Source organism: Meles meles, chromosome 1, assembly GCF_922984935.1.
Source record: "Meles meles chromosome 1, mMelMel3.1 paternal haplotype, whole genome shotgun sequence".
Lineage (NCBI taxonomy): Eukaryota > Metazoa > Chordata > Mammalia > Carnivora > Mustelidae > Meles > Meles meles.
The window spans coordinates 60,814,841-60,833,350 of NC_060066.1; the positions used below are offsets into that span (position 1 = coordinate 60,814,841).

At 45.8% G+C, this 18,510-nt stretch overlaps 1 protein-coding gene across 10 annotated transcripts in view; it reads left to right on the plus strand.

Moving 5' to 3' along the window:
- STAU2 (staufen double-stranded RNA binding protein 2) overlaps positions 1–2,086 on the plus strand; it is a 320,763-nt gene extending 318,677 nt beyond the window's left edge. For all 10 annotated transcript variants that reach the window (XM_046010474.1, XM_046010473.1, XM_046010467.1 and 7 more), the window contains one exon: positions 957–2,086. In XM_046010474.1, the coding sequence (XP_045866430.1) occupies positions 957–1,050 (94 nt within the window). In that variant the 3' untranslated portion in view covers positions 1,051–2,086. The remainder of the gene's footprint in view (positions 1–956) is intronic.
- The last annotated feature ends 16,424 nt before the right edge of the window (positions 2,087–18,510 follow it).

Here is an 18,510-nt window from a genome sequence, read left to right on the forward strand (position 1 = left end):
GGTAGCATATAGGGTCATTTTCATTTCCCATAATATGTCTGTGGAAGTTTTAATCTACTAACTGATCATTATTTCTGCATTTTTAATGCCTTTGTTGGAAAAATTTATTGTGCTGACTACAGAGACTTGCACAACTCTTAAAACATTGGTTTGGCTTCATACCTTTGAGCTTTCTTCTAGCTAAACCACTTTCCAAGGTAAAGATTTTCACTCACACTCCTGCTACGCCATGGGCACAAGAGAGAGAAAAGAAAAAGCAGCCCAGACGAGGTGTTTCCTCCCCTTGACCGCATTTTGTTTTTCGTAGTGTTGTAGAGACACAAGCAGACATTGCCACCCAAGCGTGGCTCCCAAGGGCGGCAGGAGCGAGAAGGCAGCTGGAGCGAGTATTTCTGAATCCAGCTCATAGCCTTTTTACGATACTGAACGTCAGGCCTTACCTGAGAGCCTGAAGTTTAGGTCTTACTCAGATGCCCAGTTTACACTAGAGAAAAGCAATTGCATTACCATGGTGGAGTCCGAGCTCTTTCCAAACCGTTAATAACTGCAGGTGAGATTTCCAAACACACAGAAGAGGAAATAACATTTTTGAGAGTGGAAAAAAAAAATTATAGATAACCCAGGAAGTAAAAACCAGATATATCGATCCTCCTGGTAACAACCAACAGCGCTTGGTTGTTAATATGTAAACGGGGAGAGCGTGAGAAGAACACATTTGGTAAACAGACCTGGCATTTTAAGTTGTCTATAGATTGGCAACCATTTATAAGCTAATTTAATCAAAAACATTTCCACATGATCTCATCAGTAGACTATCTGAACATAAATATTGTTGTTTCACTTTAAAATGTCACTTTTGTGGTGACCTTTGAATCCTGTGTGCCATCTGCTAATAAACATGTCTGAAGACGTGCAACCCTGGGCCTTCAGCTCTTGTTAATGTATTAATCTTCCAGACAAGCCCAGCATCTGGGAGAGAAAGCGGACAATAACCAGACACACCCGGGCTCCATCGCTCAGGACTGCAAGAAATCAAAGTCGGTCATCTAGCAGCTCCCAGGACCGCGGCTGCCACCACATCCTTATAAACCTGTCAGCACGCATGAGGGTGTCTGTGTTCAAGGAAATGAATGACTAATACCATTATTTGAGTCTTATGTGAAGACAACACTATTCTAACACAAGCGATAATATGCATAGTACTGTTTACTCAACCGGGGGGAAAATAAAACGTTGAGCATCTCCCTTGGAACCTGAGATCAGATCATAACTCATTTGCCCAGAGGCAGCAGAAATCTGATCCTGCTACTGGAGCTTAAAATAACAATTAATGAGAAGTGTTAGAAACAGAGGTAAAAATTTTAAAGGATTAATAGGGAAATTGAGTTTGGTTCTGTTGTTAGGATTGTTTTTTGTCGTGGCGCTTGTGTTCAGTTCTATTCTCTCTTCTCTCTCTCTCTATCTCTCTTGTTTTTAAATAATGCTTGATGATTCAGAGATTAACCCATGACGTGCTGTGGAATGTGATGGTCGTTGTCTTCATATAGAGTCACACGGTTCCTCTTTTTCTGCCGATATTTGTAATCTTCATCCTGTATCCATAGGAATAACTTTTAAGGCGCACGCCTCAGAGATGTATGCAAGCAAACGAGGTTGGAATCAGGTGCAGTATTTTATTTAAAATATGAAATAATGTTAGGAACAACTAGTTTCAGTATACTTGAGGAATTCAACAAAAACAACCCGTTGTGGGTTTGGAGCTCCATCAGTTCTTCAGCCCCTGAGGAGGCGTCTGGCCTCCACAAACCATTTCTCTGGGTTCCACGTTCTGCCGTGGAAATCGCACCCACCCTCATCCGTGTGTCATAGCCACTCACTGTTTTGCATCGAGCGCGTTCTTAATAACCGCCTCTGGACTTGGGGCAGTGAGTGGGATCAAACGAAATCCTGTACATGGCGGGGAAGGGACAGCCTGTCGGAGGAGCCGTCACCGTCTTTGCCAGCTTGTAGCCAGCCACGCTCTGGACCAGCATGTTGGAATCCGGCGTGTAGCGAATGCAGTAAACATTTGGTCGGTTTCTGTGTGAAGTGTTGTCATTGTTGTTCTTTCGTTCCCTGGCTCTCCTCTCTTAACTCTCACCTCAGCGGGCCCTGTCCCGAAGGCCGCCACCCAGCCTCATCAGCCCGTGGTGGGGGAGGGGCCACTCTGGTGGCTTCAGCGGGCGTCGGGGCCCCTCGCGCCACCGTGGGGCTACCTCCCGGGTGACTCGGAGCTGGCTTCCTGACCAGCCCACGTCACCTCATTGTTGAGCCTTTCTCCGTATTGATTCGCCCACGTTGTGCAATGAGAAAACACTCGATGGCCTCACGGCTCGACCCAACATGACAAGAGAAATATAATTATGTAAGATTTCATAAGCAAAACCACCACAAATCATGATCGGGCTGACTCACACGCGACTGGAAAATAAACAAACAGCAACATAAGGAAATAACTCGGGGGTTGTTTTTAATGATTCCCGTGTGGGGAAGTCCGCCAGTATTGGGAGGGCTGGGTGCCCTTGGAGGAAATGGGTCTTGTTACATAAAGCTGGGTCCTTGTGGAAATAACAGCGCCTTTGTAAAGTTGCGGGGGGCACAAGGTAAGCCAAGCTGAGCAACAGGTCCTGCTGCCTGGCACCAGGGCGCAGAGGGTCCTGGATCCTTCCCTTAGGAGGGATGGGCTGTCTCTTCAGCTCTGCCTTTCACCTGAGGCTTAGGCCCTCAGCTGGGTTGGTCGGGGAGGGCAGGGGGACGGGCCTGGACACAGCACTCCTTCAGGCCGGGTCTCCAAAGTGGATCTTCAGTTTACCAAACACAATAAACAGGGACTACCTCCTGCAGCCCACGGTCAAGAACAACACCAAGGGCCCAAGGCTGTCAGGGTTGTTGGAGAGTGGTGAGTCCAGGGAACACACAAGCTCATGGGTTCTCACCACCGGAATACCGGAACACCGGAAACCTTAAACTGTCACCCTCAGAGCTAAGGTATCCCTAACACACCAGGGTGGTGGCGGGCATGGTGGGGAGGGGGTGGGGTGCACATTTGCATAGGACCTCAACTTTAATGGTGGGGTAATGGTCTAAAAATTTCATCCCATCTACCTGCTTGAAGAGCCTGGGCAAGCTTTTAGATATCGTGCCCCTTCCCCCACAACGCAGCTCTGTCTGGGAACCTTTCGGGTTTTCTTTGGGTTGGATTAGCAATGCAAATATTGGGTGGCCTGCAGACCCTTCCAGGAACCCACTAGGATGCTCCAAGCTCATTCCAAAGCACAATGTTATATATCATTAGAGGGGAAACCATTAAGTAGATTTATTGAAAGAATGTTTCTTCGGCACAACGAGATCTTTTTGATGAAAAATGGAACTCATTATTCTTTAAAGGACACAGATTGACTTATCTCCTTTATCAATTACAGTGTCTGCTTTCAGCTTTTCTCAATCAGCAATGGGCTTTGTAGTCACTCCCCAGTGCTGAGGCCAATGCGCTTTATGAGAAAGCTTTGTTTTTACATTTTAATTGGAAATATAATATTGCACTTTGGAACTCTGACCATCCTTTTCCAGTACAACCTGCCAAAGATTGAGGTGAGACACCACCAACCAGGCTGCCACAAGATATTCCTCCCTTTCCTGGGGGGACATATCCGAGTCGTACTAGCATTCTTCTCCCCAGCCAACCTTCTCAACAGTGAGTTTTGTTGTTGTCGTCCATAGATTCCAACAAATTCCTGCACCATAAAATAAAAATAGATGAACGAAAAAATCCACATACTATATGAAAGTTTTCAGGACTCCTGGTGACCTTGGAAATGTGGTCCAGACCAGTCGGTTAGTGTTTCATCCCACTGCAGGTATGTGGTCACTGCCCAGTTTGTTCTGTACCTTTTAAGGTCCAAAGGCTACTTGTTATCATTATGGCCAAGGATGATAGAAAACCTAACAGTTTTGCACACAGAGCTAAAAAGTCACTAATGGCAAAATTGTCTATGAATTTGTCTTTGAGTTTCCCCTCACTTACCACACCATGATATAGGTGCCTGATAAAAGCATAAATGAGACATTGAATACATGCAAAAAATGGGTAAATGAATGATTTACTGAAGGGATAGATAAGCTTGTTAAAGAAATAAACTTTAAATCTCACTGCTTAACACGACAGAGACAGTCACTCATGATCATGGATGACGTTCCCATTGCTAACATTATTATACCTCCAACCCCAAGGGGACTGTGGCATTTTTAATCCAAAACATGGTGGGTTCCAAAACACCTTCACTTCAGAGGACTTTGGACCCGTGGAAACCCACTGTACTATCCCACCCGTCTTCCAACTTCTGCATTTATATCCCTCCCCTAGGCTAGCAGAGTTAATGCCAGTCCGCACTCCCAGGTACATTCCTACATTTCCATAATCACAGATACACGGCTCATGACAAGGAAACTTGTAACACATGGTTCAAAGCAAAGCCTTCCGTACACTCTATCAAGCCCACCGTCTATTTCTGACAGACACCACCCAAGTTCAATCTCACCTTGCCAAGACTCATTTAAAAATTATCTCGTTAGGGAAGCTCTCCTCTATGTTCTAACTTCTTAGCATAGCTCAAAGCTCCCTTGGATCCCCAGCACACTCTGATGTATGCTGGGAATGCAGAAAATAAATAAACAAATGAAACTACTTCCCCCTGAAGGACCCACATTCTAGCTGGAGGGAAAGACCCACAAGGAAATGAGCACAGAGAGTGGAGCATTTTGTTCTCACAACCATCGCACTGGGGCTCGGTGTTCACCTGCTTGTCCCCATCAGTCACTTCTTCCCTCGCCCGTATTACATGCTTTGGGCTGCGTACTCTATTCAGGTGACACTGTCGAAAAGCCACCGTCTGCTTTCCCTCTAGCAGTATTATCTTATCTCTCCTCCACCGCCCACGGCCCACAATGTCCACGGACAGTCCCCACCCTCCAGCCTCAAACATACATACCGCAGATGAAGAGCTCTTTAAGACGCCCTCCCTACACTCAGGAGACAGACCACCCCCGACCATATCTCCCAGCCTGGGAACAGTGCCCACTCGGGTATGTAAATGTTTATTGAGCAGATGAACGACCCTAAAATGCCTGCCCTGATGGATTTGTGGGTCTAACTGGATCAGCAGTGACCTGGACAGTGAAGTCTGGCCTCTTGAATGGAGTCTCCTGCCCGGGAACAAGTTCCAGTTGCCCTTCTGTGAATGTGTAGACATGTCGAAGTCATTGAACGTCTTCAAGTTTCAGCTTCTCATCCAAAAACAACAGGGGCAAGAATATGCCAGGGTCTGTGGCCTCTTTTCTCAATGTGCACAAGTTGTGAAAGTAAATACAATCTTTCAGTCAGATTCAGTGGGTAGTAGAGAAAGAGCCAGAGCCTAAGAGTCAAGTGCCCAGAGACCCGTTCAGACAAAGATGGGACCCCGGCAAGGGATCTAGCTTTCTCGAGCCCCAGTTTCCACATCTATAAAATGATGGCCCCTAAGAGCGTTAAAGCTCTAGATTTATACTACCATTCGTACCTCTATTACTATTGGTATGCCTATATTCAAATTTGACTTCTAATGTGTGGATTTTTTAATCAAATACCTGCAAGGAAAATACTACAGTTCTGTCAATTTGGGAGTCTGTTGGTTATAAGCTATAGAAACCTATTCAAACCAGCAATGGGAAGCTTGTTTTAAAGGTGCGGCCGTGTTTCACAGAACCTAAGGGCAGAAATGCAGACACAAACTGGAGCCAGGAAGTAGAAGGCTGTGGGGAAACCAGGAAGCTCTCTTTCTCCCCGTCTCTTAATTCCCCTCCTCCCTCTGAATGTCTGAATCATCTCTCTCCACACCAGCTCCTGCTTCTCAAGTACACATATTAAAGAACATGGCTACCAAGAGGACCCAAGTTAACAACCACCTGAAGAACAATGAATCCCTCTTTAGATTTCATTCCTTAAATCAAAGGAAGGAACCCCTGATGGGCCCACCTTGGACCAGGTGTTCACCTCTGGCCCACATTGTACAAATATGGCCTCCTCATTCTACCCCTGTGGAGCAAGGTAGGGTAGTCATCAGAGAAGAATCACTGTCTTATGAGACAACCCAAAAGATATCTGTCTTGACTGCTTCCCAGGGGGCAAGGCTCATTATAATCATGTGCCAGTTCTTACTTTCAATGTAAACAGTGAAGCTTTAATAACTAACAGTCTCCCAAATGTCATAGACTGGTCTCAGGTTTGTGAAGGTTGTACCGTTTTGTTTGGTTTTTATAGTCCTTTCAAGTCTTCAGTTTCAAGGGTCTGATGACCCACAAAGCTGTCCTGAATAAGTCCTAAAACTACATAGGATAAAAAATGAAAACTTTCTAGGGATGCCAATTAGTATGTTTTTAAAAGCCTCCTTTCCTGTAGCACACATAATGAGAAATTTAGGCAATGAGTAGTCGTCTGTCCTCAGTGATTTCTATAAAACCAGAAGACAAAAGGCCCCTTCCCTGCTTTTGTAATCCTGAGAGGATTTTAACTGTAAAGGGATTTCTGGTTTTTACGAAGGAGGTGGGTAGAGATGGAAGCAATATTGGTCTGATTTTCTTTTAAATTTTACTCATAAGTTTTCAAGGGAGCCCAAAGAAGGGAGGAGATTTGGTTGTTTAAGTGGGAGGAGGCAGAAAATAGGATCAGAAGTTTGAATTCCGAAGTGAAATGGGTGAGAAAGACACACTGCACTGGAAAAGGATGAGGAAATGGGAAGTTCTGGAGAAGACATTTGTGACCGGAACAGACTAAATGTTCCCTGCAGGTAAGTCTTTAAATGCCTGCCCCTTAGCTTGAGGAATAAGTTGTCAAAATCTTCTGTTTCCCCTTGAGCCTGCCCTTAAATCTTCAATGTGCGTAGTAATTTTCCAGAAAGGTGTTTGGTCACTGTCCTTCCTCATCCTCTGAGTGCAGAGGAAGGAACTAGATCTCTCACCAACTCAAGATGATTATTAAGCTCCAGGCAAAGCCAAGGCCTACAAGTGAACTCCAAGGAGAAGTTGGCCCTTTGGCCATAGCTGATATCAGAGAAGGTCAGAACCTCTGTTTTTGCCTGGAACCAGTCACTTCCATAGTCACCACCACAAAATGGGCCACAGCTGTTTGAGTGCTCAGCTCCACGACAGCCACTCCCTCCATCTTAGAACAGACCACTAGACTGGAAACATCTGAGTAAACATATCTTGCCTTCTAGTCTCTAATCTTAACAAGACTCCAACCTATTAATCAATTAGCAAATACAGAGTCAGTCTTATGGGGAATCAGCTGAAACTTAAAGGTGTCTGTCCTCAAAAAGTTTCCAGTGTAATTGGGCAAATGGATGGCAACAAGGTAGTGAGAGAAAATGCAAGAAGACAGATACAGGGGCGCCTGGGTGGCTCAGTGGGTTAAATCCTCTGCCTTCGGCTCAGGTCATGATCTCAGGGTCCTGGGATCAAGCCCCGCATTGGGCTCTCTCTTCAGCGGGGAGCCCGCTTCCTCCTCTCTCTCTGCCTGCCTCTCTGACTACTTATGATCTCTCTCTCTGTCAAATAAATAAATAAATCTTAAAAATCTAAAATCTTAAAAAAAAAAGAAGACAGATACAGATGTACTTGATTAGGAATTGATTTCAGACTCTGCTGTCCCCACAATGCTTATAGGAAGCACTGTGAGGAAACTCAGGCCAATGACCCAGGTTTTAGAATTCTTTAGAAAAAGAATGTCTACCTTGGAATCCTGCTCCCCTTGATTTGGTGACCTGGCCTGGCCAACTCATAACCAAGGTGCTGTAGGAATCCATTTTGCTTGTTTCCTTTTTCTGGGGCAAATCCCCAGGATATCTGAGGCTTTATGAGCTACCATCTCCTCACAACCACTACCTTCACCACCAACAACCTTACGAACTACTGATTTATAATCTTGATCCACCTTTTGTCAAGAAAGCAGTGCTGGGTATGGTTAAGAGTCGGGATTCAGGGGTCAGACTGTCTATGCTCAACTCTTGCCTTTTCCACTAACTCCTTACAGGTGTGTAGGTAAGTTCCCTTACCTTTTTCAAGCCCCCCCTCCTTTAGCTTTTAAGTAAGAATGGCAGTGTTGTTATGTGGATTAAATAAATTAATTTTATGAGTTAATACATGTAAAGTGTTTTGAGCCATATGTGGCAGAAAGCAAGGACTCAATAAACATGAGTTATTATTGACCAAGAACCAATCAATGAATTAATCAATAATTATTGATCAACTACTGTGTGCCAGATGTTATAAATGCTGAGAAGAGATAGAGGTCAAGATGAATAAGGCATAGTCCTGTTTTACATCATGAGGTTTTGGTTTCTTAAAGGCAGCTATAAAACGTGCACACAAATGTTACCCCAAACTGAATAGCCTCAGAGACCTACAGGAAGCTCTTGTGGGCTACTCATACAACAGGATCTTCTTTGAGATGTCTTCTCCACAAAGCCCTGTATCTGTGCCTCCTAATGCCTCCTGGGACTTGTTCGGTGAGAATGATCCACAGGTCGGAGAATTATTTCTGACAAAGGGATTACACATCCGCCACATATCTCATGACACACCTCTTGCTCTAGACTCCTCAGGATGCCAGGAGAAGATCGTGGAAGAAGCCCACCAGTGACCCAGAAAGGCACACACATCCCCAGAAGTCAGGGCAGCCAAAGCTGGTAAGGTGACTCTGAAATATTAGACCAAAGCTAAGCTTAGCTTCTGTTGGTATAATTTTCTTGAAAGTAAAGAGACAAAGAACTGTATAAGATAGCCCTGTCCCTCCTGGCCAGTATGAAAAAGCAGCTTATTCCTTCTATTCTGTCTGGTTTCAAGCATACCAGCACTACATCGATGCTTTTTTTTTTTTTTTTTTTAACATCGATGCTTTAAAATCATTTCCTTATATACCACTCTGCGAAAGAGGAGAGACTCAGGATGTCCCATATGATGGGTAGTAAAAGTCATTATTTACTTATTTATGTGGCTTTTAAAAAAGATTTTATTAATTTGTCACAGAGAGAGCACAAGCAGTGGGGAGGAGCAGAGAGAGAAGCATGCTCCCCGCTGAGCAGGGAGCCCAGGGTGGGACTCAATTCCAGGACCCTGGGATCATGACCTGAGTTGAAGGCAGACACCTAATGACTGAGGCACCCAGGCACCCCTGTAGTAAAGGTTATTTACAATATAGTTGAGGGTCTGAATGAGGGCAGTAGCAGTAGGGAAGGAGAACAGGAAGCATAAAGAAGGTAGATTCATCCACAGGGAGGTTGGGGAGACATGAGGGATTTTCATCCAGGCGGGCTCCAGTGTCTTGGCCTAGGAAGCTGGGTAAATGGCGGTATTATCCACCAAGATAGGGAGTACAGGGGAAGAGCAAGTCATTCATGAACTTGTTGAGTCTGGCATGCCTGCAGGACACCCAGAGAAAGATCTTCAACTGGTGATTGAAAATGTAACGTCAACATCAGGAAAGACATTTAAGAGGAAGAGAAGGTGTTTGTGAGGAAGAAGCACATGGGTGGTTATCAGTGACATGTAAACTAATAAAATCCTCCAGATAGAGCCAGTAGAACAAGAGAAGAAAAAAGAAAAAGGCAAAGGCGAAGCCTTGGGAAGTAGAGGCAGGCTGAGAGAAAAGTTCATGCGGAAGTCTGAGAAAGAATGCAAGTCATAAGAAAAGGATGGCCAGGGGAGGATGGGATGGGCACAAGTGTTGGTTGCCACAGTGAGGAAGTGAGTGACTAAGAAAAGAGCCCATAAGATCTGGCACCAGGAGGTCATGTATGACCTTTGACAGTCTTGTTCAGGAAGGAGGAAGAGGAGGACGCAAAGAAGGGCAGCCTCTCTCCTTTGAAGGGCTAGACAGCTCCTCACGCAAAATCCTGAGTCTATTGTCTTCTGGATACTTGACATACTATTGCACTAGATTCAAGGACTGTGAATTGGTACATCTTTTCTAGAGAACAATTTGGCAATGTGTATCCAAATATTTAGTGAAGAAAGAATGCTGTTGTCCATGATCTCTGCCCACTCACCATCCAAAGATGGCGTCTGCTTGGGCGCTGTCGGTGCAATAAAAGGAGGCAGTGCCCATGGGAGTTTGTGAACTAGCCAGTCTCATTCTGATCAGCATGTTGTCCAGGGACCTGTGACTAGTGGGTGTGCTGGCTCCCTCTGAAGACGGAGCAACAGCAGATGGGCATTCGGTGTCTAGCCTGTAGATGCTTCTCCAAAGATGTGCTCCCTATTGGAGGCCCCCTCCCACCTTGGCAGTAACTTGTCCATTCTTCTGGTAGGCTGGGGGACTTAGCTTGGCCTGCTTTTATTTGCCTTCTAAGGGCAGGGCTTCTGCTTCAAGAGAAGAGCTAGGAATCAGAGGATATTGGTTTAAATTTCCTTGGTAGTTAGCCTTGTGTGGGGTTCTTGGTAAGAGCTGTGTAGGGGACCAAGGCTGTGAGGATAGAGTGGGGATGGGCACAGTCTGGGATATGGTGTCTTATGTGGAAAGGCTCTAATTAGGTGTTAGTGGTAAATTAAAGATGGCTATACAATGTCTCTCTCACTAGTGAGAAGTGGAGTTTACTTCCCCTCCCCTTGAATCTGGGTTGGCCCTGTAATTGAATCTGTGGAAGTGACTTTGTTACCGTTCAAGGCCTAGCCTTTTGGGTCTAGCCTCCTGCTTCCTCCCTAGTGGGCCACTATATCTTCTGATTGTCACTCTTGGAACCCAGCCACCATGCTGTGAGATACCCAAGCCTCAGGGAAAGACTACACTATAGGCACTTTGGTCAAGTCTTAGCTGAGCTCTGAATTGACAGTCAACATCAACTACCAGCTGTGTGAACAGGCCCTCTTGGATGTTCCAGCCCAACAAAGCCTCAGATGACCACTACCCCAGCCACCATCATGTGGAGCAGAAGTTCCACTCAGGGATGCCCAGTCAACCCATCAACAGCATTGTAAGAAACAACGCAAAAGTTGCTTTCTGTCACTAAGTCTGGGCTGGTTTGTTATGTAGCAGCCGATAACTGGGACAGTTTTTCTTTATAGTTTCCATGGACTTGAACCCAATTTCTAGGTAAACAATCAAAAGCAAACCCTAAATTAGCATTATCTTCCTTCTTTGCTATCCAGAATCCTTTTCACAATCCCTTACAAGTTGCCAAACAGGGTGGGAGCTCCTTGTTGCCTCTTTCTGTCTCCTTGTGGTCAGTGTAGAAAGTAGAGTGAATGTCTCAACACGGGCCTGGAGCACGGAGGGACTGGGAAAATCCAGCTGGTGATGAGGGGTCTTCTCCAAATGAGTGATTAGAGCCTCTTGGAGTTGGGACCATTTTTACACAGTCAGCTGAACACAGCATTCATTTTTTTTTTTCTGGTTAGTCCCCACAAGAGAGGGCCAGATGCCAGCACTAGGTGGGCCCAGATTGCTAAGCTCCCATTCTTTCTTGCACCGAGGGCTAATTTTGTTCCACGATATGACACTTGATCCTGATAACCGTGTGTTTGTGGCTTGATTCTGCACCACTGATTCAAGTCTCCCAGGCTCCTGTTCCGCTGTGAGCTCTGCTTATCCCTGCAGCCCTATTCCAAACCCTCTGGTTGATATTAAGCCTGAGCTCCAGGGCACCATGACATACAATCTTATGGCTTTGACTATTATTTCATCTGTATTAATTTTTCCCAAAATTTCAGTCATGAGTTTCTCAGGGATAGTATGACAAAAGCCTGAATTATACTCCTTTTGGTCTCCTGGGAGCAGAGAGTCAATGCCAATTTGCTGGGAGATGGTGGTCCTGTGAAGCAGAGCTTTGAGATTGAAACAAGAATGTCTCAGAAAGTTCTGGGTCAACTACCACGGCCAAAGTTCCACTTTTCTTACAGGTTGTGATCGTTGTTAATAAGCATGCTACGACTCTTTAACTCAAATAAATTCATTTAGAACTGACAAAATTCTCAAGCTCATACTACTGTTATAACTTTCTGTATTTCAGATTTAAAGCAGTTTCTAGCATGATGGTTATATTGTTTTCATATTGTCAAGAACATAAGTGATAGCAGGAAGATCTTATTACCAGGAAAAGAAATAAAATTAAACAAGGTGGTCTGTGGTGAGTTATCGTGTATGGAATTAATTTCTCATCCAGGTTTGGATGATCTCATAAATTGTTCTTTTGGTTGGCAGTTTCACCCTAGCCTGATAGATTGAATTATTTCCTTGTAATTCAGACCCCCTGTGCAGTCTGTAACGAAGAACACATTGTGTGTCTTGGCTAGCCTGGGTGGTGGAGGACAGATGCCCACAGTCGTCTCAGAGCCGTCAGCACTGAGCTCAGCCACACATCCTTGAGGGACAATCGATGACACTGTCAATGGCACATTGTTGCAATATCAGCCCAGGGGGGTGACTAGATGAGAGGGAGTTCCTAGAACCCCGAGTCTGGCATGATTATGTTTACACTATGAGGTCTGTTGCAGACAGTTTGACCCAACACCCGTAGAACAATGGGACTTCGCAAACTTCTGTGGCACCTCAGAAAGACAGTGGTTCAAGAGACTAGCGTTGCAGAGGCCCAACCACAGGGTAATGGCTTCCATATCTCTTCTGGAGGAGCAGCCCTCACATATATGAAGGACAAAAGTAGGAAGAATCTCAGATCCTTCAAATCCAGTGGACCAGAACAGTCAAACAAGAGTTTTTCTAGAAAGAAAAACTGCCTAGCCAAGGTGTCTCCTTTGGACCCTGCAGGTGCAATGAAGCACCCTACAAAGCTGCATCCTCTTTCTTCTGGGTGGGAGAAGGGGACAAATGCTACTGGTCTCACCCAGAACGAAACCGTCTAAAGGAGGATGCTGATGGGACTTCCCACCACGTCAGAGATCCAGGCTCACTGCACGTATAACATTCACTCCCTCTGAAATCGCAAATAAAACGTGGGAGAACTGTTGCCTCACCAATGACTGTGGCATCTGATCTAGAAACCATCTTTGCAGCTGAAACCCACGGCCCTGGCTCCTCCTCCATGACCAGCAGCCATATTTCTGGAGCCGGCAGGGCTGGCATCTCCCGCCTCACTAACAGCCAGGCTGAAAGAGGAGCAAGTGCTGTGCTCCACTCCTCTGCCCTGGCTGGGCCATGAGGTGGCTCCGGAGAACACTTTTAACCAGCATCGCAGAGACCCAAACTTCATTCAGAGAAAAGTGCTGTGTAGGACCACTGCTATTTATAGCGTTTGCCCAGGACAGGGGTGTCCTGGGACATGGGACTTTCAGGGCTTAAACTGGAAATGCCAAACACACCGGGACTCGTGCTCCGGGAGCAGGGGAGAGGAAATCCCAAAGGCACCTGTGATTCTGTACAAGCTGCGCTCCAGCTGTGGGCTGCGCGGCCCTCTGGGCTCTCTAGGCAAGTGCTTTCTCCATCACCTGACAAGTCTACACCTGAGATTTGTGCCCGGGGGCTATTTGAGCTCTCTCAGCAAGCTGTGTCTCCCAATGTCAAAGGAGAGGAAATGTGGGACAATGGACCACAGAGCTGAGGTTGCTCCCACTGTGGTTCTCCATTGCTTCTCAGGTGAGCATCTGCCACACTAAAAAAATATGTATATTAACTATATATTAACTTAGAAAAAAAATTCCAGCATAGTTAGCATACAGTGTTATGTTAGTTTCAGATGTACAATATTCAGATGCACAATTCAATGATTCTAGGCAGTACTCAGTACTTATCATGGAAAGTGTACTCTTAATCCCCTTCATTTATTCTGCCCATCCCCCCACCTCCCCTCTAGTAACCATAGTTTGTTCTCTATAGCTCAGAGTCTGTTTCTTGGTTTCTCTCTCTCTCTCTTTGTCTTCATTTGTTTGTTTTGTTTCTTAAATTCTACATATGAGTGAAATCATATGACATTTGTCTTTCTCCAACTGACTCATTTCCCTTAGCATAATACTATCTAGCTCCACCTATGTTATTACAAAGGGCAAGATTTCATTCTTTTTCATGGCTGAATAATATTCCATTATAGATGTAAATTATTTTTTATATGTATACATATATAAATCATGTATATGTATATGTATGTATACATATACACACATATAATATATATATTATGTATATAAAATATATATTACATCTATATCCACCTGTCGATGGACACTTGAGCTGCTTCCATAACATGCTTATTGTAAATAATGTTGCAATAAACAAAGGAGTTCATGTATCCCTTTAAACTAATGTTTTTGTACTTTTTGGATAAATAGTAGTGTAATTACTGGATGATAGGCTAGCTCAATTTTTAACTTTCTGAGGAATTTCTGTACTGTTTTCCACAGCGGCCACACCAGTTTGCATTCCCTCCAATGGTGCACGAGGGTTCCTTTTTGTCCACATCCTCGCCAACACTTGTTTCTTGTGGTTTTGATTTTTAGCCATTCTGACAAGTGTGAGGTGATATCTCATTGCGGTTTTGATTTGTATTTCCCTGATGATGAGTGAGGTTGAGCATCTTTTCATGTGTCGGCCATCTGGATGTCTTTTTTGGAGACATGTCTGTTCATGTCTTCTGCCCATTTTTTAATGAGACTTTTAGTCCCACACAGAGGCCAGTTTGGAGCCTTGACAACCCAAGTATGTGGTAAGAGCCACAAGAGCTGGTCAACAGATTTTTCTCCTGCCTGAGGCCATCAGATCGTCTTTGTAGGATTGTGAGTCAGAGACCCAAGCCTCATCCTGGGTAGTGCCCTTGTGAGGTCTGGAAAAGATACACAGATCATAAGCAGTGGAGACATGTTCTTGTCAAGAGATGGTTTGTCCTACCAGAAAAGAGTGCAAAACGCAGGAAGCACAGGCTCCGTCTTGTCACTTGGGAGCCCCGAGCTGCTGCCAGCCCATTTGGGTCGTGTGGTCTCATGGGCCAGGCTGCTGAGGGTAGAACACGGGCATTGAATGGCGGTCTCTTAACTTGGCCCGAAGCCTGCTTTCCCTGCCTTCAGAACTGTAGGCAACACAGGGCAGAGGGAAGGGCCTGCAAAGTCACAAATGGGCACGTAAGAAACACTGATAGTGACCGCCTGGTCCTTGGACCAGCGCCGTCCTGGTCTCTCTCTCTCTGGCTCCTACGAAGGGTAGCCACCGAACCGAGAAACTGCAAAGCGAACCTGGAACGTCACTAGAGCAGCGTTGGAATGACACCCCCGATTTTCTGCAACTGGAAATCCAAGGAAATTTAAAATTCCTCAGTTGTGTCTGGATTTTCAGAGTATAGTTTGGGGCTAAAATTATTGGTAACCCAGCTCACTGAGCCCCAGAGGAGAAAGGGGGAGAACCCTTGAAAACCTGAAACTCTGTAGCCTGATCGCCAATGATCAGAGCCCCAAACATCCTGCCGACTGATTTGATGTTTCTTTTCTCTCCAGGCCCTTCCAGGCCGGGTGAGCTTGTCTTTTCTTCATCTTCCGAACACATCCCACCCTGTCCTGCCCTCGTGTTTTCCTCATCTCCTCTTGTCTCACATATGCTCACTCACTCCGCTTTCCAGGTGCAGCATGCATCCTGCCTCCTGCGTGAAGCCCTCCCGGATGCTTCAGCTTCGACCTGCCCAAACATAGGGCACGTTGGGCTGCCTCATTCACTCTTCCCCCAGCAGGTGGGGCAACCCATGGCCCACATGTGTCACTGAAGTGGCCATACGTGCATGTCTGTCACCCTCACTGGACAGCAGGCTGTCTAAAGGCAAGGTCTATCTTTCATTTTCTGGACATATCCAGCCAGGTGAGGCCCTTGGAGAAATTCAGTGGTGATTGCTGATATCGTTTGATCAAAATGAAACCCCAGTTAAAGCCAGGGACATGTGCATCTGCTCTGTGTCCCAGCCATACCACCCCTCACTGTTTATCCAAGAGAAATAAAAGGACACCAAAATGCCTGCACAGGGATGCTCACAGTGACTTTATTTGTAATCTCCGAAAACTGTAAGCTGTGCACATACCCATCAATAGGAAATTAGATAAACATATAATGGGTCATATACATTCATCATTTGGATGAACCTCAAATGCATTTCACTGAGTGAAGCCTTGCATGAAATAGTCAATGCTGCATGATTTCATTTCTATGAAATTTGGGAATAGGTGAACTCATCCATGGTGAAAATGGTCGGAGCAGGTCTGGCTTCTGGGGGGCAGATGGGAAACTGGCTGAGAAGGGGGCATGAGGGAGTGCTCTGGGTTGATGGTACTATTCTGTACCTTGATAAGGGTTTGGGTTGCTCATGCATCTGTCCAACCTCAAAACTATATACTTAAGGGTTGTACATTTTATCAAAGGTCAATTTGTATCTCAAAACACAGTGACAAAGGTTGAATATTAACCACGTGCAAGTTGGAGCACACCGATGTCTGCAACTGACTTTGAAATACATCAGAAAGGAAAGTGTACTGATGGATGAAGAGAGGGATGGACCGGTGGATATGTGATGAGACGTAGTAAAGCAAAGCAGAATGAAAGAAAACAGTGCTGGCCGCCAGTCAACCCACCTTGCTCACCCTTGGCATGGCCGTTGTCCGGGAGGGCGGGCCGATGGGCCTGCGAGGGAGAAGGTAGTGTCCTCTGGGGCGAACAGGTTTCTGGGGACCAGGAGAAGGTTGGTGAGGTGAGCCAGACATGGGGAGCACAGCTGGAGCTCCTAGAGGGCTGGTCAGGGAGGGCCAAATGAGGAAGGGCAGCAGTGGGGCTGGCTGCGAACAGGTGGCCCAAGACTTTGATCTCCAGCCTCTGGCCAAAAGGCTGCTCTGTCCTTGGCACCACCAGGTACGCAGGAAAGCTTAGTGAATGGCAGACTGGCTGAGCTCACTCCGTTGCTAGGCCTACAGCCCTTGAAGTCCAGAGTTGAATTCATGCTTCAAAGAACTATCTTTTCTTAGGAAACACTGATAATCCAAACCACATCTAACCTCATTCCTCCCTTTGATAGGGTAACTGAGCTGGAAGATCAGAGGAGAATCAGAGAGTAAGCCCATCTGGAATTCAGCAGAGGTTGAAAACGGGTAGCCCTCGGGCTGGATCTAGCCCACAGATGTGCTATGTGTTTTGCTTGGCCTCCCAGAGGGTTGGTTGTTTTGTGCGTGTGTGCGTGTGTGTGTGTGTGTGTGTTTTAAGCTTAGCTTAGTTTAGTTGCCAAGGTTTTAAAAATCACATAAGATCTAGATTGTCTACATCTCTTGAAATTTTGGAAAGTCCAGCAACCATGGACCTACATGATGACAGCCGGCAGGAATGAGTGACTTCTGGCCCCTCAGAGGCTGTCTCCCATTCACTCCTACCCTATGGACATGGGCATTCCAACCCCTGTATGACATGCCATCTGTGTGGACAAGAGAGAGAAACCAGGGCTGGCTGATAGGAACATTAACTAACCTCAACACAGTAAATAGTTATTGAGCACCTACCATGGGGGTTTGGTTCTGGGCACACAGTGGAATCTCAAATGACTCAGTCTCTTTTCTAAAGGAACTTAGATTCTAGAAGAGTAGATGAATCAGGAAGAAAGAAAGAAAGAATGAATGAATGAAAGAAGAAAGAAAGAAAAAGAGGAGGAAGAGAGGGAAGGGGAGGGAGGGAGGGAGGAAAGAAGGAAGGAAGGAAGGAAGAAAAAGATTACAGGGGAACCTAGGTGGCTCAGTCATTAAGCGTCTACTTTCAGCTCAGGTCATGATCCCAGATTCCTGGGATTGAGCATCAAGCATTGGGCTCCCTGCTCAGTGGGAATTCTGCTTCTCCCTCTCCCACTCCCCCTGCTTGTGTTCCACTCTCACTGTGTCTCTCTCTCTGTCAAATAAATAAATAAAATCTTAAAAAAAAATTACAAGCAGTAATGTTTATCCCAAAGGGATAAAATGAAAGGGGAGACTCAGTAGAGAGTAACTTGGGGTAGGGAGTGCTTGCCTCAGGTGGGGTGGTGGGGAAGGCCCGCGTGGGGGACATTTGTCAGCTAAGTCCTGAAGGGTGACGCTGTGTGGGGAGGATCACTGAGGCGGATCAAAGGCCTTCAGTGGGGTTGTGCTTGGGTTCTTTCAGGAGCCAAGAGAAGCCAGGGGTGAAGGGTGTTTAAGAGAGAAAGGCGCACCTAAGGTTGGACAGGTGGGCGGTGGGCAGGACTTGTAAACCAAGTAAAGAGTTTCAGTTTTCCTCTGGGTGCAGTGTGAGACCATCAAATGTTTAAGGCCAGAAAGAGACACAATCAGATTTCAAAAAAATCAGTCTTGTTATGGGTAAGGAATGCAGCCAGAGTCTCATCAGGAGGCCACTGCGGGGCCGGGGGAGATGGCTGTGGTACAGCCAGCAGAGGAAAGAAGTGGATCCAGGTACACTTTTGAGGAAGTTAATTCATAGCTGCTTTTGGGAGGAGGAGGCCCTGGAGACGTGAT